Source organism: Geospiza fortis, unplaced genomic scaffold, assembly GCF_000277835.1.
Source record: "Geospiza fortis unplaced genomic scaffold, GeoFor_1.0 scaffold346, whole genome shotgun sequence".
Classification (NCBI taxonomy): domain Eukaryota; kingdom Metazoa; phylum Chordata; class Aves; order Passeriformes; family Thraupidae; genus Geospiza; species Geospiza fortis.
This window is the reverse complement of record NW_005054361.1, coordinates 813622-836529: the sequence shown is the minus strand read 5'-3', so window position 1 is coordinate 836529 and position 22908 is coordinate 813622. Positions and strand designations below refer to the sequence as shown.

General features: G+C 38.3%; 1 protein-coding gene across 2 annotated transcripts; it reads left to right on the top strand.

Moving 5' to 3' along the window:
- Nucleotides 1-1251: 1251 nt before the first annotated feature.
- SACM1L (SAC1 like phosphatidylinositide phosphatase) lies at nucleotides 1252-22602 on the top strand. Of its 2 annotated transcripts, XM_031059400.1 has the most exons (19): nucleotides 1252-1343; nucleotides 2932-3006; nucleotides 4905-5032; nucleotides 6008-6157; nucleotides 7423-7482; nucleotides 9075-9108; nucleotides 11726-11827; nucleotides 12565-12650; nucleotides 12849-12935; nucleotides 13376-13444; nucleotides 13533-13612; nucleotides 15099-15197; nucleotides 17751-17889; nucleotides 18121-18190; nucleotides 18281-18353; nucleotides 18801-18894; nucleotides 18979-19071; nucleotides 19747-19804; nucleotides 20511-22602. In XM_031059400.1, the coding sequence occupies exons 3-19, from the start codon at nucleotides 5009-5011 to the stop codon at nucleotides 20645-20647; spliced, it is 1455 nt and encodes a 484-aa protein (XP_030915260.1). In that variant the 5' UTR covers nucleotides 1252-1343; nucleotides 2932-3006; nucleotides 4905-5008; the 3' UTR covers nucleotides 20648-22602. The 2 variants fall into 2 exon arrangements, with proteins under 2 accessions (XP_030915260.1, XP_030915261.1); XM_031059401.1 differs by lacking the exon at nucleotides 4905-5032 and having other exon boundaries at nucleotides 1269-1343.
- The last annotated feature ends 306 nt before the right edge of the window (nucleotides 22603-22908 follow it).

Genomic DNA, 22908 nt, shown 5'->3' with positions numbered 1-22908 from the left:
GGCTGGTGTTGGCCAGCAGTCAGTCTGTCTTGGAGCTGGCTGAGATTGGCTCTGTCAGATGCAGGAAGCTTCCAGCAGCTTCTCACAGGAGCCAGTTCTGTAGTGGCCCCCCTCACCCCGCTACCAAAACCTGGCCATCAGACTCCTCTGATCTAAATTAGGATTCTAATTCAGCTTTCTGAAGGATTAAAAAAATAAAAGATGCGTAGAAATGCAAGATCTATTTAGGGAGAAGGAGCCTAAAAATACCTACCCTGTTACCAGAACAAGAATTTTAAAACTCTGACCCAATGTCTTGTCAAGCCTTAAACTAAAAATCACTGTAAGAGTCAAGAGCAATAGTTTAAGAGTGTTTGGGGTGTTTTGTTTGTTTCCTGAAAATTTCTTCTGTACAGCTACAAGCCACTTCTGCATAACCCTCCTCTCGATGCACAGTGTAACATGTCTGGCTTCTTGCAAGTATCACAATGAGTGTGTTTTTCAGGAACACTTCTAAAAGCTGTTTATGACTAGCATTGGGGTTTGTGCTGGTTTTGGGGGGAAGGAAGGCAAAGATGGCAATGAGGTGTGAACAGGAAGTCGATGTGTGACTTGTCTGTCTGATGCAGGGGTGCATGTTAATGCCATGTGTGTTATGTAGACCTGGCTAACTCATCTGGGAATTGGTAGTGTTGAGACCCCTGCTTCAATAAATTAGTGTGCCACTTGAACTTTTCCATTTCTTCTGTGTTGTTTCCGGTGGATTCTTGCAATACTTACAACGCTAACGTGAAACAGGTGTGTTTACAATTTCGTACATTACATTTATGTTTCTTAGACTTGCATTAGGGATGTGGTCTGATCTGTTAGGAAGTTCTTGGTTTCAAACTTCTGATTTTGTGTTGGGTTTTGGCTTATCAGGTATGGTTCAACCTTACAGGAATCAGAGTGGACCACTATGTACACAAATTTACTTTCATGTCTTTTCCTTATAGTAATAAAAAGGGATTAAGATTGTTAATCAGGCCATGAATTTTGCAATAACTGATGAGCTGCACTTGCTTTTTTTTTGCTTTTTGCTTTTTTTTTTTTTTTGCACACTGCTAATATCAGTGGCTGTTGAGAAGCAATCCAGTGAGAATTTTGTTATTTTGCAGCTGAAGTAAGGTGTAAAATTGATTGTTCTGTCTTCAGGTGGTGAAGAATAAACAAACCCAAAGTAAGTTCTGCTAAACTAATTCCTTTTTCCTCTCTCTTCCCTTAAAGGCATATAACGCCAGAGAAGTTCTATGTGGAGGCCTGTGATGATGGAGCAGATGATGTGCTTGCTATTGACAGAGTCTCCACAGAAGTCACTCTTACAGGTGACTCTCCTCACCAGTATTTCTCAATACAGTCTTCTCTGTCCTTTTTGTCTGTTTTGCTCTAGGAATCCAAGAAGATTTTCAGGACGTTACTGAGATAATATTGACATAATTGTTTTTACTTTGTTACTGTTTAAAATAATGCTTGGTATTCTGTTCTGCAGAGCTTTGTTTCAAATGCCTTTTGGCTGTGGGTTTGATGCTGTGGGTTCCCAGGGTGATAGTGCTTGCCTGTTCTTTGGTAAGACTGTCCATCACAACAGGGGAAGCTGACTCACCCAGGCTAGTTGGGGTTGGTGCTAGAAGTTCAAGATCAAAAAGGGAAAGGATTGAACAGTGGCAAATTGTCCCAGTGCTGTCTTTTATATAAAACTGAAACCTGACTTTTCATAAAGCCTCCAGAAATAGCAACAGTAAAAAACTTCTTACTGTAAATTTTCATTCTGTGTTGCAAATCCAGATTCAAATGTCAGTGGGAAGAGTCTTAAGCCTGTTGAAGTCTTGAAAATTTTAGTTACATTTTTGAAAGAGTATGAAACAAAGAACTTTGATTAAACAGTAAAATGAAGGCACTGGGTGACCTCCCTTTTGATACTTCAGGAGTTTGGTAGCACAGTATTACTGATCTCCAAACAGACAGAAATGCTACAGTAATAATAATATAAAAGCAGTCATTGTCTCTCTTTTAAAAGGCTTCTTGTATCCTTCATGTAAGAGCAGTGTGCCCTTCCCACTGATACTTTTGGTATCATAGTAAATTATTTAAATTTCTCCTTCAAAACTGTCCCTTCAGCACTGTCAAGATAGTTATCCCAGGTCTTTTGTCAGTCTGCATCTCTCTTACTGCTGCTCTTTTATCAGATGAACCTACAAGGTGTTTAAAGCAAAAGAAGATTCCAGGGTTACCTTTCTCAGTTTTCTGAGTTCTGGGAAAATGCTTCATTCTGGGGGATGGTTTGAGTTTCTTTCAATTTCTCTAAAATTCCTTCTGTTGTTTTAGAAATGTAGATAGATTAAACTTACACATGGTAAGACTTAATTGATATTTGGATCCTTTTTGGATCTCTTGGTGTATTGTTTGGAATACTGTGTCCCTTGCCATATGTATGCTGCTGTTGGTAGTTTTGCAGAGACAGCTTAGGTCTTCTGAGACAGAAATAGACTAAGGCTCAGAAGATGCAAACAGACCTGGGAGGCACTAGCACTTGTGGTTTGGTTATCCTTTATGTCTTGATGGCTTCAAAACAAAGCTTCTGGAAGCTGGCAGGACAATACATTATTGAGGAGTCTACTTGCTATGCTATCATGAAAATAAGCTTGAAATTATTCAAATTGAATGACTAATTAAACATGAGAAATTGGTTAGAAGATGGGTTAGAATCCCAGATCCTCCTCCCAAAGCTCCATCAGGCTTTGAAATTCTGATGCTTTGTTTCTTATACTTAAATATATTTATATACTTATAAATATACTGTAGCAAAACTTGATTTGACGAGGAAGGCTGGAGAAACCTAGTTCTAATTGTGTTCCAATACAATCATGAAAGAAGCAGTCTGAAATTCTGATGTTATTTTCTTCTGCTTTTCAGTTAAAAAAGATGTTCCCCCTTCAGCTGTTACAAGGCCTATATTTGGTATTTTGGGAACAATCCGATTGGTGGCAGGTAAGGAGAACAGAACTCTGCTCTTTAAAAATACTTAGATGAAATAGATTGCTGAAGAAGCTTTAAAGGTAAAAATAGTATTTGCAAGTATCTGAGGCTGCACTTTTATCAGTATGATAGGCTTTCCATGTGGCTTCTAGAGGATGGAGGCATCCAAATCTACTTTATCATGAATGTGTGTGTATCTCTTAAACCATGAGGTGCTCTAAAGGTAGGGTTAAATGGTAGTTGTTTGAGTTATAAGGAATGCATTTCAAATGAGTGCAAAGTACCTCATCTACTTATTCTTTGTAACTATTTTAATCTGAGCTGCAGGATTTGATGCAACAGTCAAGTGTTGTGTTGTGAAGCTTGATCAATACTCATGGTACACAAATAGCTGAGAGTGACTGGAGGATAGACAGGTAGATGCAGCTGTTCAAGTAATGGTTGTGTTGCAGCTGCCCTACAAATACAAAGAAAATCCAGCATGAAAAGGGCAAGGGCAGACTGGAACAATTCTAAGTTTAGAGAGTTCTAGGGTAATGTAAAGAATAAGTTGTCCAGTTTTTCTAAGTGTCTCAGTGATCAGGTCTAGGCAGCCAGTGTCATGAATACACCTGACGCTTGAAGTGTAAGCTTTTGGGATAGTAAGCATTGCTGCTCCAATAATCCTTTTTGTAGAATTTGGTAGAGTTTGAGACTGAAGTACTCTGAAAAATGATGTAATAAGCAGCATACGTACTGAATAAATTCCCCATATGTAGAAAGAATTAAAGATCACTCACTGCAGTATTCCCAACTGAGGCAAAGGGACATTGTGTTGAATGCAGTGACTTCTACAGGATCTTAAAACTGCTGAAGTTTCTATGACCATATTCTAAAGAATTGTGGGTCTTGCAGAATAAGAGCAATGTAATGGATACGTGTGTCTTAGGGACTCCACGAGTGCTGACTGTTTAAAAACTGAACTGCCCCAAAGGGGAATTGTCATCACTTACAGGCTTGGTAATGACTTTTCATCTGCCTGAATATTAAATAAAATATAGAATATGTTAAGTCTCTTAAAAGCTTGGGGTTTTTTCATTCTGTCCCCCAGAGCTTTGCGCTGAGTGTTAGCATACAGCTGTCAAAGTAAAGATGTTATTAGTTAAATTAAATGTTCAGCAAAGTGTTATTAGGCAGTTCACTGCTGTGAACTGTAAAACTGACCCTGTGTCTAGCAATGCAGCATCTTTAACAAATATAAATATTCTTTGCTTATTGCAATATTAAGAGTAAAATTTTTCTTCAAAAACAAGATGATACTAAAATATGTTGTGCTTAGAAATATGGTTGTGTTGTGTTCACCAGCAAGTGTAAATTAATTGCTGAATGAACTGTCCTGATTATGGGTGGGTTTTTTGCTTTATTACTCATGCAACCAGGGAAATAGCACACTTCTTGTCTTAAATAGGTAAAAGAACCCCAAATCTTTGTACCATTTTGAATCTGTTAGGAGGAATATTTTTTCATGATAAATTAAATAGTCTTTTTGGCTTTTGAAACATACTTCCTTTCATGTGTTTTGGACTTACTCTGTGCTTTTCAAATCACATTCAAGAGCATTGGAGCATTGGCCTCTTTCTGAGTGGGCAAACCTGAAGATTTTCAGACTGTCACTGATCAGAAGTAAGAGTAGGTGACACTTTATGTTGTCCACTTTTTTTTAAAGTTCCTTAAACTTAGTGAGATCTCAGAGCATAGAGAAGTGGGTAGCTTAGAAAGTACATTTTCCTTTTGCTCCGGCCCTGTGTGTTTTGCTACACTTAAGAACGCAAAGTCCTGTTGGTTTCAGTTTTCTGATATGGTATAGGCTGCTTTTCTTAATACGTGTGGTTTTTTGGGTTTTTTTAAACTTTGTTCTTTCTGATTTACAGGCACATATCTTATTGTAATAACAAAAAAGAAAAAAGTAGGTGAGATTTTTGGTCATGCAATCTGGAAAGCAACAGACTTTGATATCCTCTCCTACAAAAAGACCATGCTGCACTTAACTGATATTCAGGTAGGTACATTGATTAGGGGAGTGTGGAGGAATGTTTAATGCTCATTGCCACAGGACCTAATTTGAGGATACTATGAATTTTTTTTTTAAGAAGCTCTTTGAACAATACCTGTTTTCTGATTTGTTCACATTACTAGAATGGCTGTAATATTTGTGTATGGATGTATATAAAATCAAGATGATAAAAAGTATATAAAATTCAAGGTGCTAAACTCACATGGTGCAACTTAGAATATCATTGCAGTTTATGGATGTGCATTTTTGCTTTTATTAAATGGTACACCCTTCCTAATGCTTCTGTTAAGTCTTTCTCAGAGATTTACTCTTCTGACAGCCCCTACAATAGACTGCATAGCTGTCTCCTTATCTGTCTTGCTTTCTTTATGGAATTGTTCAATTACATAGTTACTCAGCAGGGAAAACTTGACTTTTACTTTTTTGAGGAAGAGATAGGTGGAAGATTTTTTGTTAAACAGATATGTAGTGGATTGATAAAGAGCAGGTCAGAGTATCTAACCAATGGAGCTGGAAGGGAATTTGGTGCTTTTTCAGGAAAGGAATGAGGTTGAACCAGAACATAGATTATAACTTTTCTTTTGTCTTATCATCTTGGTTTTAGGGGTTTTTTTGACTGAATAGTTTTCAGGGAAACTAACAGCTTCCCTTTTGCTTGGAAGTTGTTAGAATTTGTTTAATATTAGTAGTTATTTGCCTCACAAGAATACTGTTCTCTGCTCTCCACTGTTGTTGCAGAATTTGGTTGCAGTGTGCTAGCTGCAATTTACCAGTGAACTGGTATCAGAATTGCACTCTCGTGCTATCCTTCTTGTGTGGTAATCTCTGGATGATGTCATGTATTGCTAGAGCACTAGCAAAATTCATCTCATCACTTCAAAAAGTAGTGGTAGCTTACAAGAGTAAAATATTTTGATAGAAGTATCTGACAGCTCTTCTTTTCTTTCCTCATCTCAACAGTTGCAGGACAATAAAGTATTTTTATCAATGCTTAACCATGTCTTGAGCGTGGATGGGTTTTACTTCTCAACAACCTACGACCTAACACACACCCTGCAGCGGCTGGCCAACACGAGTCCAGAGTTCCAGGAGATGAGCCTTCTAGAGAGGGTAAGCCTTTGAGTTTGCTTCGTGTCTGTGTCTTGCAAATTGTCAGTCAGTTTGGTGCAGATGATGTGTAAATGATGCTGGTGTTTTATCCAAGCTGTTAGGGGTTGTGTGTGAACACACTGGTCTGTGCAAGTCTCATAGCTTGTGAGCAGCACAATGTTTTAGGGATCTGTTCTGATCTCATGTCACACTTCCAGACCAGCAGTTGGAAGTACTTCTTAAAATGTACTTTAAACTGGTTTTGAAAGATCCAAAAGAAATTAAATTTTGCCTCTCATATTGAACACTTGTAATTACAAGAAGAAGGAGCTAAGCATTTTGGGCAATTGAGAGAAAGCAAGTAATTCCTTTGAGTGAGGGGGAAGGAATCCAAAATGGAATAAGTTGTACTTGGGTTCATATTCTTTTCCAGAATAACTTGGACTAGATCTGAAGGTTTTATGGCTGTCAGTCTTGGGAAGTTGTATTCTCTCTAAAGTGTTCCAATTCTTTGTGTGAAGCATGTATTTAGTATGATGCTTTTGTCTTAAAGACAGCAGCCAAATGCAATTTGAACTTGAAATTCTCTTGTGTCTGTATTGATGGGTTTTTGTTTTTTTAATATTGGAAAAACTGTTTACATTTGGGAATTGTTTTGCATCATCAAATGCTGCTCAGGCAGTGCTCTTGCCAGGGAGAGCAAGGACACAAAAGGTTTGGTTTGCCTTAAAATTGTGTCACTTCAGAAGGTTGTTTGAAAGACAAAGTACAGTAAAAAACATCAGTTACAAGTACATTCAGATATCATATGATTAATTGCAGTGTAATTTCATATGCCCGTGGCTGCAGTATAATGGCTTATCAAAAGGGTGATGGCAATTTTGAACATCTCCAGTTTTCCTCTGCAAGAGAAGTCTGGTTTGTGTTTGGAGTGTGGGTGTTTTTGTTTGATATTTGTGTTCAATGTTTTTTATAAAAGTACTGGCAGAAGGAAACAACCACAGTGTAGGGGCACCAATGCATTATGTTCTGCATCTCAGTTGTCAGTGGTTTAGAAATATCATGCAACACCCTTAAGAGCAGCTAAAAGAATAGCTCTCTTCAGTCTTTATTTAGATTTCTAGCTGAGGATATGAAGGCTACTGATGAAAGAAGGGAATTTCATCTCCATTTGTACCCATTCACGTAAACTTACATGACACGTGGATGCTATGATACTGCCTTTATGTTTAATTCAACAGAACTGACAGTCTCTAAAAGCATGTTGCTTTTTTTTCTTGCTGCAGGCAGATCCACGGTTTGTATGGAATGGACACCTTCTGAGAGAATTTATTGCTCAACCAGAGGTAAACATTTAATAATGATTCTGTTAATAGAGAACAAATACACTTTTGCTATAAGTATGCAACATCTTTTTGTGATTCTGTCTCTTTCAGACAGCCAGAATCTAGTATAACATGGCTAATCATCATCTAGTTTAGCACAGTGAATCTTCTGCTTTCAAACTTCCAACTTTGTCAATGTCCTCAGTAGTACTTCTAGAAAGCTACTTTTTTGGAAGTGTCAGTATTTGAAGATACTGTGCTGTGAACATAGCTACTCATATAAACCAAAGGGGAAGTTACACTGCACAGAGTATGCTTTTCAAGCATTTTGAAGTTTAGCTACTTATGTATATTTGGGTATAGGCAAGGTCCAGTTCATCACTTTTTTTCCTAAGACTGTCTCACATCATTCTTTATGAGTGCAGTTTAAATTCCATTTTCCTGGTGGACAGATCATAAAGCTGGTCATTGAGAGTAAGACTGACAGTTCAGATTCTTCCAGTTTATTTCAAATGAAGACACGGTGTAACCTTTGAATTCACTTAGTCCAGTAAATACAAGTGCATGACTACGAGCCACAGCTGTGGCACCTTAATGGCCAGACTGTCTGAGCCCCTTCCTGCCAGAGACATCCTATGTCTGTTGAACTCCTTGGATTGCCTGCACTCCAGCAGCCTCCTCTCTCCACCAGTGCTTTGCATTTATCAGAGCAAGTGACGCACGGCTTCTATTTCTGCCTCGGTAACCTGTGGAGATGTGCTGGTACATTAGACAGCGCTGTTCCAAAAGGCTGGATTGTGTACTGCTTCTGGAATGTGAAGATAGCAAGTAGAGAAGGGCTGTTGTGCATATTCCAGGGGCATATTACTGGGTGTAAAGTTTGCATAGTGCTATGCAAATAAAGCTTGGGAAATGAGAGAGAAGCTGTGGTGGGAACAGCAAAGGAAAATCAAGTATGGCTGGCTAGTGAAAGCAGACCTGGGGGCAAAGCACAGGAGCTGAAAAGAGCGATAACTGATATTTTTATTCCACACTTCCCCTCACATTGATTACAGGTGGCTTGATGCAGGAACAGTTTTAGGTAATGTTAAGTGTGGAATTTCTGACTTCTAGTATTGAACTTTAAAGTTTTCTTGAAAGATTAAGTTATTCAGGAATGGCAAGATAGGAAAAACCCTGGAACAAGCATTTTGAGCATTAATCACATAAAAATACATCTTACTGAAGGCTTCTGTAACTACTGTCTCTGCATATGTCCTTCTGTGGAAGTAAAGGAAACACACCATGTCAAAGGATTTTCAGCAAGTATGGCTTTATATCTGGTATGTTTGTAGGAGAGTAAATGCTGTGTATAGGGAGGACAAAGCAGCTTGCTTTTTGTCTAGGCTGCTTAATTAGGATTAGACTTTTACTTTTTTCTTCCTGCTGATAAGGATTAAATGTGTTGCTGTTTTCCCTGAACTTTTTCCTCAGAAATGAATGTTTCACCCTAAACAAAAAGTAAATGATATAAAGTATATGAAACTACCACAAAATCCTTAGGCAAAGCATAGTCACTCACCTTTTTTGGCTACTAGTGGTTAATATTCTTCACATGTATTTGTGTTTTTCAGATCCATAGGTTTGCTACACCAGTGATGCATGGATGTATCCTTTTGTGCTGTAAAACTGTGTACTGGATATGGGTAGTCCAGTAGCAAAATGGCTGCTGTGAGGCTGCTCTGCTGCTACACTGCCAATTACAATACAGAACACATTGTCAGAAATAAGTTACAGTTTGCTCATATATGGATGTTACATATTGTTTGATAGTCCCCTTGTACGTTAACTCCCTGGAATATTCTGCTTTGAGGGCTTAATGTATTTGATTTTACAGTCATGGTTTGCATAGCTGTCTTTCAGTAGGAATGTTAAGATTAATATGGCAGATGCTCTCCCATCAGCGTTAGTATTTTTTTATCTTGCTATAAGGATGCATTTAATTTCGATGCAAAATAAGGGAGAACAGTTTTGACTTGAAAGAGTGCTTATGGATGTTGATGACTAAAAGGATAAGTTCTGCTGAAGGCTCCTGGAATGCTTTTCCTGGGCAGCTGCTTTTCCTGCACCAACACTTTGGGAAACAGCCTTTTTAGCAAAGCAGTCATGAGTTTATTTTTGAGAAGGGATGAATGCTGCAAGGAAGCTGAACACTTTCTGGAGGCAGTGTGTGATAAACAATAAATCCCATGTAGTTGCTCCTGGACTGACAGTGTGAAAAAAGACTGGCAAGACTGGACAGAGCAACTCATGCCACGTTCTGCTTTGTTCATCCATTGCAAAGGCCTCTCAGGTGTGTGCAGGGAATGGCTTCCAGATGAAATCAGTTGATCTGATGGGACTGTCAGCAGCTGGCAGATATCCAGTCCTTTCCTGTGACTTCATTTAGTGGAAAATGTTGTGGGAGTAGGCAGGGAGACAATGGAAAGATAGCAAAAGCGAACCATTGAAACACCCTAATCCTTATCCTGCTGGTTCTGGGTAAATTGCAATTAACAACTGACAGACTGCAATTAACACCTTCCTCGAGCCTGTTTTTTCACTGTATAAAAAATTAGCATAAGTAATGTTTGTTTAAAACAGAATTACAGCAAAACCTTAGGGAACTCAGGAATTTGAAGAAATGGGATTTCTAGCAATAAAAATGCTAGGAAGACCCCACAGCAGAATTGTTACAGTGCCACTAGAAGGTAGTTCAGTAATATCAAAGGTGCTTTTTTTTCCCCCCATATAAATCCAAATATATTTTTTCAACTACATGTGCTGGGCTTCTAGTCTTGCAGTGATGAGAAATAACGGACTTGGATAGTTGAGATTTTAATCACCTGAAGCCCTAAACTACATTTAGTATTTACCTTGGTGCTCCAAATCAAAGCCATTCTAAATAGCAGTAAATTCTGTCTTGTCATCTGTATATGTGGAAGTTGCTGATAGCAAGTTGTCATTTTAAGTGAGCACAGACTGCCAACAGAAAATAGGCTGACAATTGCTAAGCAGCTAATGTTAGAGATAACCTTTCTTGCAGAATACTGTTGGCTGTACGAATGTTGAATTTAAGGGTGGAGGACCTGGCAGTAATTTTCCAGGGAAACAGAGGAATGGGTATTTTTCAGCCTTAATTTATGAATTGAGAGAACATTCTGGATGGGGACAATTTGTATTATATTTTGGGAGGTTGTTTACAAACAGTATTGGCATAAATACAAACAGAAATCAAGATGACTCATGTATGGAATCACTGTGTTCTTTAACAGAGCTGAGGTGCTCATGTACACAGCTGCTTTATGTCCCATTTGAATCATAGATCCAGAGCCTAAATTTCACTTGAGACAAAGTATCTAGACTCTTCAAAGAGAAGACTGCAGTAGACTAATTTAAAAATTGACCATTTTGATCTTTTACTTGCTTTAAAGTGATGGGTTTCAGTTTTTAGGGGCAAAACATGCAAACTGGTGAATCTACCTGGAGAAATTTTTCGTGAGTGCTGGTCTCTATTAGACTTGATAGCTTACTGCAGTCCCAAATAAGTGCCACTATAAGTAGCACAAAATGAGACTAAAGCTGAAATTAGTTGTCATTGCTTGTTGGTTAGTCCCAGGTGCATTTGGCACTTTGGGTATGTAGCCCAGGCTACAGGAAGCCATTCTTGTGTGAGAAGTTCAGACTGGAGTCTTGATGTGTGTTCATTCTCTTTTTCTTCACATGGATTTGAAAGCCAGTCTATTTTACTGCTAGTTCTGGCATTTGTAGATGTGATGTATGTCGCACTTATGGGTGCAAAATGTATACCCCAAGATATTTACTCTTTTAAAAGCCTAGAAAAAATTTTGAAGAGGTATTTTTGAAGTAGTTGTTAATTTTTAAAAGCAATAGGGCAAGAAACTGTTACAGTAGTCTAATGAAATTATGGATGAGATGGTTTTCCTAATTTTTTAATAGGACCATAAGATCCAGAATAGATTTCTTTAGAATTACATTTTCTCAAAATTACAGCAGTTTTAATGATTGTTCATAAGTGACATCACTGTAGAGTGTTGTTTTGCAATGTGCATATTGATCCTAATATTGCTACTGTCTCTCCAGTGAAGTGTTCAACTGTTGTTGGGGTGACAAATGTTTACACATTTATTTGAATGTAGTCTCTTGGTTCCTTAGTTTCCTACCTGTTGATGTGTAAAAATATCCTAATGAAACATAGGAGTTTTTCCTGAGTGTTGTTCATCAGTTATCACTATGCACTCTTGTTCTATTAATGGCAAGTGTTTTGACTGGCTGCTTATTTCCAGAAGAAGCTGTTTCAGGGCTGGTGTGCGCTACTATGTGAGAGGTAAAAGAAAAAACTGATTTGTTCAGAAAATAATGTGTTTTATCTGCACATGCAAGTTACCTTTAAGAGTAAATGAAAAAACATTGTTTAGTTTGTCTTGGGCTTCTTCCTCCAAAGAAAATATTAAGAACTGAAGCATTTTTTGGTATTTATTAAAACTGACTGTTCTTCATGTCTTTAAGACATAATTGCAAAAGTTTTGTAGTGATTTTTAGCAGATGGCTGTTTTCATTGGTGCTAAATGCAAGTGTGTAATAACCCTTTTGGTCTAGCAATAAATCCAACTAAGAGCATCACTGGTGCTGGCAGGGGAGCCCTCAGTGGTGTTCTCTAATTGTTTGAAGTAAAAAAGCAAACAGGGAAATGAATTTAAATTACTTTCTCTGTTCTTAGTCCCAACATACATGCTTTTGAAGAAATTGGTCCATTTCTGCAGTACCATTGTTACAGAATTGTGAATATTTTGGTGTCAGAGCACTGGTATTTTTTTCATATTAAATGATAATCTGTAGTGCTAGAAATATCAAAATGTGTTAACTTAAAGAAGCACAGTTCTGCTTAAATTTGGTGCAGATCATATTAAACTTTTACCAAGGTTGTGTTTAATATTGTGCTGTCAGGCAGCTCTGCGCTTCCTGTGAGGGCTTAAAAGGGCGGGGAAGGAAGCCTTTTGCTGATGTGCTGTCACTGTTTTGCAGGCAGGCTGAGCCAGCTAACACGGTCTTTTTCCTCCACAGGTATTGATTCAGAAGGGCACGCTGCTAACTTTGTTGAGACAGAGCAAATTGTGCATTACAAGGGGAGCAAAGCATCGTTCGTTCAGGTAAAGTCACTGTAAGAAACATAGATACAGATATAGCTCTGTCTTGTTTGCATATCTTATATGCAATCTATATTTAAAAGCATAAACTAAACAAACAAACTGAATTAGTTTGACAAAATAAACCTGTCTGCTTTATTTTTAAATGTCAAGTGGGTTTTGTAAATTCTGCTGTTTAAAAGCATTACCATTCTTTTGCAGACCCGTGGATCTATTCCTTTTTTCTGGTCTCAAAGACCAAACCTCAAGTATAAACCAAAGCCACAGATCAGCAAGTCAGTAAACCATGTATGTGAGTGTTTGTGTCTTGGGGTTTTAACATGTTACTGGGCTCATGTTTGTGTGATAGGGTTGCAAACTGTAATCAGAGGAATAAAAATCAGCAATACTGGATTGAGCATTATTTTTAAAAGTAATAGCAAGAAACCTTGTACTTCTTATAATGAATTCAAAGGCTGAAAAAAAATGCAGGCATCAGTGGCAGTAGTTTCTCTTTGGATCTAGTTTGCAGCAGTTTTAGTAGATGAACCAATACTCCTTATCTGTACCATGTTTAATGAGGAGAACTGAATGGACTGGGAGGAGAAAAGTGGGAATGTTTTGGCACAATAGAGAACATCAAACACTTAGTTGTAAGAATCATCAAAAATATTATAATGGCAGTTCCTTGTAAAGCACAGATCTTAATAGTAGTGTACATCTGTCAACCCATTTCCTTTCTCTTCTAGATGGATGGCTTCCAAAGACATTTTGACTCACAAATAATTAGCTATGGAAAGCAAATGATTGTCAACTTGGTATGCTTTCACTTGTTCTTCCTGAAAAAGTTGTTGTTCTTTTAAGCAGGCTTCTGAGTAATTCTGTCTTTGTTTTCCCTTTTCCCAGGTTAACCAAAAAGGCTCAGAGAAGCCTCTTGAGCAAACCTTTTCAAAAATGGTGAACAGCATGGCAAATGGAATGGTCAGGTACATGTGACATGAAGTAATACATTTTGTGTTAAAAGTTAAGCATTCCCTCTGAGACTCACTGAGTGGTCAGCTCTTCAGGGGCCTTTACCAACTCTGTGATTTGTTTGCATTTTATGTTTATGAAGTAACTTGCTAAGAGAGGACACAGGCAGAATAAGGAAGGAAATTAAGAGGCAATGGTAATGCCAGTATTGGAGCCATAGTATGCAATGGAGGTCTTCTGCATTTTAGGAAAAAGATGATCATGTCCTGTAGAACTAGCTTCTGGCCAAAGGCCTTGGTTACATTGCTAACTTAGTGAGGGAGTGCTGAGTGTGAGCAGAACAGGATGGAACAGTAAGGGGAACAAACAATTTAAATGCCTGGAGCTCAGTGTAACAATGGGCCAAGAGTGGAGAATCCACTTGGGTTATGAGAAATTCCATCTCTTTGGGGGAATAGAGAGTGCAGTACACAATTTTACAACCTGTCTGTGCTTGCTTTTGATAATTTCTGGAGGGAGGGCTTGTATCCAACTCATACAGCTATTTGCCCCTCTACCTTATCCTTGAAATTACTGTGCCATGGTGTTTTTATTCTGTGCATATTTGCTATAAAGTCATCTGGTGGAAACCAAGACATGAAATTATGTGAAGGTGCATTTTGGTGATGTATATGTTCAAAAGTGGTGTTTGGCAGCCCTATTTTACTACTGCTATCAAAATCCACTTTCTTGGTTAATTGTTTTTGATGGTGTTGACCAGCCAGAGTCAAACTCGAGACTTCAGTTACTTGTTTCAGCGTTCATCTTTCTTCATGCATAGTCCTGGAATCTTGTCAAATAACTTTTGGGTTATGAATGCTTGAGGGGAGGAATGTAATGCCCTGTAATTCACAGCAAACATATACATACAAATGTCTAATTAATCAAGTACCACTCATTTAGAGTACTTCTTGCCAGAAATCAGCTGTTGAAATTTTGTTCCAAGTCAGTAGCTGCTTAATTTTCTTAGGACAGTTAGGTTAGCTGCTTAAACAAAACCTGTCTTGGGTTTCTAGAGTTATTGAGGGAATTATGTCGGTAAAAAATGTTGGATTTCAACACCTGTGTCTAGTTCAAAGTGAACAGAGAACAAAAGAATCCTGGCGGGGGAAAAAAAAAAAAAGACATTAAGATTTGTATCCCTTCTGTACTTTTCTGGAGGAAAAATATTAGCCAGAACATAGAATGGAGCATACACAGAACTTGGAACACAATGTGTGCTTCCCCAGACTAATGGCATTTTGTAAAGAATTTTAAATGGTGTCACCATTCACACTAAGGGTGCTGCATCAGGAAGATGACAGAGCACTTACAAAATCTGCAGTTGTGCTGAAAATCATCTCTAAAGAAAAACAAATCCTGTGTCACTATCTGTTTTATAGATCAGCCTTTTGCTGTAGGGTTTTCTGTAACCTTCACTGCAGTACATACATAATCTGAAAACTGCTTCCCTCTGAACAGATACGTGGCATTTGACTTCCATAAAGAGTGCAGTCGGATGAGGTGGGATCGGCTTCAGATTTTGATGGATCAACTGGCAGACCAGCAAGATGAGTTCAGGTAAGGCTCTGCAGTTCTTTCACCTCTGTGCTGCTAAAATGAGATCACTTCCTCATAGTTTCTATTGTCTTGCATTAAGGCACAGTCATACAGACCTTCTGTTGTCATCTATGGAGAAAACGCATTAGTGTGTCCATATCTCTGGTGTCTTGCTGACACCATGTGCAAGTTAGACACCTGGTTGGGGGTTGGATGTAGAGCCCACATTGCCTCTCCATAAAGTGGATCTGAGAATTGCAGCAACCCTGAGTTGTGAAAAGAGCTGCCTTTGTAAGGTTGGTGGAAGGTTAGACAAAGAAATGAATGTGCATACAACTGGAGCTATTAAAAAGCAAGTCTCTTTAGATTATATTTGTTTTCATCCATAGTAATTCCAGGTCATGTTGACAGCAAACTGTTCTGCCTTGTAGTGTAAAACACTGGGTGTTCCTTCCACGGGCATTTGTAAAAGTGTTTTCTCTAACACACATTGTTGTGGCTCCAAAGCTTGCATTGGCATTGGTTGTTAGCCCTTGCTAATATAACTAACCCACAGGGAAACACATTCTTATTTTTTATAGTCATATCAAAATACACAAAATGCACAAAATGTCCAAATCAATTTAAATCTTTAGTCTCACAAGTGGGTTTTTGGTCATAGCTACTTGTAGACCTGTAGATTGCTAGGGAAATAGTTTAGTTTGTTCTGCTTTTCTGATTGCTTCCTTCCTGTTCTTGAAGCCTTGTGACTAAAGCACAAAGTAGATTAGCTAAAACATTAGAAAACTAGCAGTGGTATAGTCTGTCCTGACAAAATGAAATGAGGTAAGGTGTGGACTAGAACAAGAGTCTTGTTAATAAAGTCTCTTGCCTGGAGTGATGGCTACGGGAATGATATAAATTAATCAGCTTATAGTTAATATTCTCTGTCTACCACAAAAAAAAAGCCTTAAAAACTCATAAAGACCTAATGAATAAATTGACTTTGAGCACCTTAAATAAGGAGAAATAAGATTGTAGTTTTTTCCTATATAGCAAGGATCCTTTATTCTTAGAATTAATACCGAATCCTTTAACTTGTTTACTGTCAGCTGCCACTGGAGGCATAGAAAATAACCAGATTTCCTTGAAATGAAAACTTAAAAAAAGCCAGATATAAAATTGAAGACTCATTCTCAAGATAAGGCTGGCTCTAACTGAACTTGTTTTATTTCATTTGTAACGACTGTTGCTTAAATAGGAACAGAAAAGTCTGAGTTCTAATCTTCACAGTTTTGCAACCCCTAGGGAGGTAAACAACTCTTATTTTCTGCAGGCTAAATCCAGTTGTGGAAGATCTTTCAGAAAAGAAAGCTGGGTTTGTGGAGATGTTCTTTGTTAGTTTTTTAATTTTTTAGAGCGGCTATAGGAGATGCAGCATTTAAGAATAGACATTTCTAGTTAAATAGGATAATAACAAACTATCTTATCCTAATATCAGTTGTAGCCAAAACCTGGGGGGAAAAGGAAGATTTCACAGGTATTATTGTCGCTGTAGTCTTCAACAATGTAAAAACATGGTTTAACAAAACTATCTCAAGAATGATGAAAATTACACTTGAAAAGAAAACACAAGGCTAATCAAAGTAGATTCACGTGTTTCTAGGATTCCTGATAAAAATGCTGAGGCTCTTGATAAAAATGCTCTACAGTAACAGTGGATTATATGCTAGTCCAGAGTTCATAATTACATATTGGAGTAACTTAATCTATAATTATAATCTGTAAACCTACAGACAACTGAAACCTTCATGCTGTGGCAGGACAGACATAGTTCTGTCCTATTTGCACATCCAGCTAATAAGTAGATTGGAATATTTTTTCTACCAGCTCAGCATTGGAATGCAGGTGTGCAATTCAGTATTTAAAATGAGCTGTTTGTTATCAACTACTGGAAACACCTGGTTTAGTGGATTTAAAAGATTGAGGTAATAATTAGCATATGCAAGGGGGGAATATCTGGACCCCCCCACCATGTTCACATAATGGAGAGAATGGCATGTGACAGTAGCAGATTTTTCCATAATTTGCAAGCACCCTTAAAAAATCTTCCTGGAAGTACCTGAGTACCTTCCTGGAAGAAATGTGCCTGACAACTTAGATGACTTTTATGCATTGGTGACTGGGTTGAACTGGTGACCACTTACCAACAAATGTGGTTACTTCTGCTGCTAGGCTCTGCTAATGATTTTCATATCTGTGGAGCTGGGACACTAAAATAACTGGAAAAAAAAAAACCACAGGTCCCTGATTTTGCACCAGAAGTTGCTCTTCCCAGTAACATATAACTCAAGTATTGCTGATTGACTTTCTGAATGGTAGGAGTGAATACTGCACTGAGATTGCTAAATGTTCATCCATTGGTGCTGTTTTGCAGCATGGCAGGAATTCAGGGAGACATCAAAGTTTGAAGACATGGCTGAGCACTCATCAAATGCTCAGGACAGTTGTGGTTGGGTTGTTAGGATATTTACTTGTGAAAACATGTGGTTTATATGGACTATTATCTCTAAATATGTATATTGTGTGTGTTAGTTACTTTCTAGTTGACTCGGAGGGTAAAACTGTGACCCAGCAGGAAGGAACGTTCCGCAGTAACTGCATGGACTGCCTGGATCGCACTAACGTCATCCAGAGCTTGTTGGCACGCAGGTCTCTGCAAGCCCAGCTTCAGGTAAATCTTTTACTCTTCTTTGACAAGCTGGAAGAGGAGAGAGGCTTTCCATTTAGAATGGAAATGTACCTTGAGTGCTCCAGTAAGAGCTTGCATAGTGGAGTTACTGTACTGCTTACCTGAGCTGCATTGACTAGACTCAGGTTTGATAAATACAGCTTTTTTGAGAGCAAATCCTAATTTTTCTTTCTATCAAACTCCTAGCAAGCCTCAATGTGCTTTTTATTCCAGAGACTTGGTGTTCTGCATGTGGGACAGAGAATTGAAGAGCAGGCAGACTTTGAGAAAATCTACAAAAATGGTAGGCTGTTTATAGAGTTCAAACAATGACTTTTTCTCTGTAGAGAGTATATAACTTCCTTAATATTTCTTATCATTTTCCTATTCACAGCATGGGCTGATAATGCTAATGCTTGTGCCAAACAATATGCTGGAACTGGTGCCTTAAAGACCGATTACACAAGGCAAGTCAGCGTTTCTTGTAAGGGCCTTCTGGGTTTTTGAACATGTTTGAGATTTTCTTCAAGTCCTCATGTCTGAGAAGGTTACTCATCTGGGGCTTAGGCTATAGATGAGTCTTTTGCAATGGTTCAGTTGGTAAAAAGACTAAAATCTCCAGATTCCATGCTGTGTTTATATGAAAGTAAAGGCTATCTGGAAATGAAAACCAAGGCAGTGTATGAAGATGCTGCACATTTATGTTGTCTGATGGAAAGAAGTGTCATTTTATTTTACAGTTTTGTTACAAGTACATGTGGTAATAATGCAGAGGCAGCACTAGATAAATGTATTCCTGTGCAGGTGTTCATTTAATGTAGTACACATCTGGATAGTGACAGAATGTAAATCTGAAATTCTAGTCCTGAATGCATACATATATTTTAAATATTGTTCACAATTTCTTTTTGCAGAACTGGGAAGAGAACTCAGTGGGGCTTAATAATGGATGGCTGGAACTCATTAATACGTTACTACAAAAACAACTTTTCTGATGGATTTAGACAAGTAAGTAAAGCTTTTAACCATGGGGAAGTGTATTTGATAACCATTGTTGTGCATTCTAACTCTTGCCCTCCCTTTCTCTTCCAGGATGCAATTGATCTTTTTCTTGGAAATTATTCAGTGGATGAAGTAGAACCTGCTAGTCCTTTACATGTCAAGAAAGATTGGAAGTTCTTAGCTGTGAGTATGGAGACTTTATTTGTAATAAGAGAAACACAACAATTCAGTCACTGGCTTCATTATGTCTGAGTAGGACTTGTCTGTTAGTCATGAAGCATCCCTGTAATCTGGTAATGTTTCTGTGACACCTGTTATAGGATTAAACCCTGACTGTTCCCTTGACAGAAAATGGAGTGTCCTTGAGGTATTGGAAAAATTGCTGCTTGGTTTTTTTTCAAATATGCTTCACCAGGTGGAAGGGGGAAAATTCTACTAGTCACTATCAATGACTGTTTCCTTCTGCAGAAGAATCTAGTGGACTTCTTTTCTCACACTTCATGTAGGAGCATAGATTGTAACACAAAACCCACATTCTTTTCACTTTTTTCACCTTTCCCTTTCTGTTTTGAAATGGGATTTGGGAACATAATGGGTTTAACTGGTGTATTTATTTTATAAACAAAGCATATGCCTCAACCTCTCTTTTAATACACAGGAAGTGTATTTCAGTTCTAAACATAATTATTGAATACAGTCTTCCAGATTTTGGAACTATCCAAATTTTCTTTGTACCTGAATGCAGGTGACTTGAGAAGCAAAGCAAGTAAATAGTTTTACAGTACAACCCATCATAAAAGAAATTAAGGAACATAGGTACTGCTGTATCAAGTGATTATTCTGTTTCTCTTTCCTCAGTTGCCTATTATTATGGTGGTTGCTTTCTCCATGTGCATTATTTGTTTGCTAATGGCTGGTAAGTCACTATTGAGTTTAATTGTATAAAACTGGCTTATTTCTCTGTGAACTTTGTGTAAATATTTCTCTGTGAACATTTTGTAAATGGTTACCAGTAACTGTTCAGTGTAGAATTGCTTCTCAGTCATTCTAAAAGTGCTTGAACATGGCTCTGGAGATTGAGGTTTAGCACTGTGTCATTAGTGTGGAAAAAACTGAGATGCTGTAGAAAGCAGTGTAGAAAACTCACATAGAAGTCAATTAAGGGACAGTTAATTATCTCCAAATTTAGATGCACCTGTAGCTTTATTGTAGGCTGGATGAAGCCGCAGAGGAATACCTGTCTAATTTTGGGCAAAAAGACAATTCAGAGCTGTCAGATACAGGCATAACCCTGGTTCTGATGGGTTTCCCTTTAATCTAAATCTGTGTTGGGAGTGGTGAAGGTTTTTGCCTTCTGCTTTTGCCTTGAATTTTCTAACATTGTTGCCAGTAGAGTTCTTGGCTGACTTCCATGGATCTCTGTTCAATGGATTCCAAGAACTGTGTGGCAAATACAAATATTCCGAGGTAAGGAAACAGAAGAAGATCTGTGAGAGACTTCTGATTTCATTTGACAACAAATCTCTGAGGGAGAGCTAGAAATATTTGCATTTGTCCTAAAGTAAAACTGTCTGCTAACTGGAGATGATGAGCTAAAAGGTTTATCTGACTCTTCTTCTCAGGTGATACATGGACTGAGACACTGGCCTATGTGCTTTTCTGGGGAAGTGCCAGCTTTGGAACTTTTGCTATCATCCTTTACAACGGCAAGGATTTTGTAGATGCACCCAAGCTGGTCCAGAAGGAGAAGATGGACTGAATTTGTGTGTGTGGAAAGCGGCTTGGTACTGAGGATTCTTCAAACCACACTTGGAGTCTCTACTGACCTGCTTTCCACACCAAAAATGCCCTTATGAACATTCTTCCTTGGCAGTGGGGGGGTCAGGGGTAAGGAAACGGTGTCCTGTGGTGGTGGTAGCTTTCAACTGAGACCTGACTTGACAGTCTTAGTTGCAATGGTCTTTGGAATATTGCATTAGTGGGCAGGGCTCCACTCTCACTGGAGTAATGCAAAGACAAAAGCCAGCTTTTTGGTGTCTGGAATGTTTTTGGAGCTTAAGCGGACTGCTTAAGCTCATGCTCCACCTGGGTTGTTCCAGCTGGTTTTTTGGCCTTGACAGGAGAGAGCTTTGATTCTGTTCGTGTCTCAAAGTACCCAAATGTTGAAGCATTATTAATGGAACATCTGATAGGGATCTCTGAACAAATATAGCTTCTTACCAATAAAAAGTCCTGGTCCAGACTTACAGCTGGATTACGTTCGTTGTGATAAAGTCTGTGTTAAGGAGTCCTTCGTGCATATTCGTGTGTGGATTCTTTTCACTAAATATGAAAGATTTTTGAATCCTAATGCTATTCTAAAATGAGGTTTTTGTCCTGTCTTGTTTATCTAGAACTGATGCAATATTCTGCTAATCATTGTTTGGGTGAAAGGGCAGTGTAATTGGATGTTCCTGAAGTTGCAAATGTCTTGCACTGTTTCAATACTACAGTCTCCATATGAAAATCCAGTAGTTAGCAAGTTAAAATGTAGAATTTTCTTTCTGAAGATGTAAACAAAATCAAAGAATGTAAAAGTCCTTTGCAGTGGTTATTCAACCTTCCTTATGCTAAAGTTCCAAAGTACTTCATTACTTTAAGAATGGGTCACAACATAAAAGATGAACTTCATATTGTTTTGCTAGTCAGCTGCTTCTATCCTTGGTTATGTTGAAATAATTTATGAAAGGAGGAATAACAGCCTGAGAAGAAAGCAGTAAGTCTAAACTCCATATTTCTACTTGGGAGCAGCAGCTTGCTTTTCATGCATGATACTGTAACACACTCTTTTAAGAAAAAAAAACTGCTGACTAATTTGTGCTGGTTAATGTGTGTCTTTAAATTTAGTGCTTCCAAGCTGTATAAAAATAAGGACCAATTTTAAACTATTTTGTCACTTATTTTATATGGTTTGTTCAAAACCAGACATGGAACTTGCTTAAGGCGCTGTGCATTGTTTAATATTTCCTGTAAGTACAGCTGTATATTCAGATTGCGAGTATAAAATTTAAATGGGGGGAAGGGACAAACATGTAGAATACTACTAGGGCTAGCACAGGTGTCACTATTGAAGCTAGAACACGAAACACTGATACTCCAGTGTTCCCTTGTGTTATGACTGAAAATATGTACAGATTCTTTTTTTTGTTTTGTTTTTGTTTTTCTTTTGCAACTGTTCATTTTAACCTTGAATGTTTCTGGAGGCCTCTCTGGGTTTTGTGTAAACATAACCTATTCATGAGCACTAGTACTTGCAAGGTATCCGTTTGCTTCTAGATGCTGTAATGGAAAAATACCAGTTGGTGGCTAACTGGAAAATCCTCCTAACTTAAAATTTTCAAAGGTGAACTCCCTCATGGGCACAAAGTACAAGAACATCATAGACTCAATATTTGAAAGCAGTGGTTCTGGTGGCTCAATGGCTGGTGGAGTTTGAAACCTGGCTCAGTTGTCTTGCAGTCTAGAACTAAGTTGTTGCATCTTTGGTGAAGAACTTGTTGCAGCAAAGACCAAACTTGAATTGCTAATATAAAAGGTTTGTAAGACTTAGAATAATGTAGGTTTTAGAAGTTGGAAGGCACCTGTGTTTCAGTGCTTTGCAAAGAGTCTGTATTTCTAAAATCACAAAATGGTGTACTACTCTTAAATGACAATAAAATGTTCAGCTTTTCTAGATATGCTGTCTGCAGTGCATTTTGTGCTTTGGAGCAGACTGTTCCCAACTCATTCTGTAGGAGCTGTTTCATACCTGAAGGCTGCTTCGGTTTTGTGTGTGCTCGTTGCAGGTGGGGTTAATCACTCAAACAGTGCTGATCACGGCAGAGCCTGATGTCAGTCTGCACTGTGAGATGTTCTGCTCCTCTCAGCCATGGCTGGATCTCTGTCTGGAGCACCTGTGCCTGGAGTGCTCCAGTGCTGCATCCCCAGTGTCACCTCTGCTCAGGGCCGATGGCTCTTTGCCTCTTTCCTCACAAGGGCACT

Coding starts and splice junctions, on each gene's coding strand:
- SACM1L (XM_031059401.1), top strand. CDS start 1,269: ATGTGGAGGCCTGTGATGATGGAGCAGATGATGTGCTTGCTATTGACA. Junction 15,198..17,750: donor GACCAGCAAGATGAGTTCAG/GTAAGGCTCTGC, acceptor TGTGTGTGTTAG/TTACTTTCTAGTTGACTCGG. Junction 19,805..20,510: donor TATTTGTTTGCTAATGGCTG/GTAAGTCACTAT, acceptor TCTTCTTCTCAG/GTGATACATGGACTGAGACA.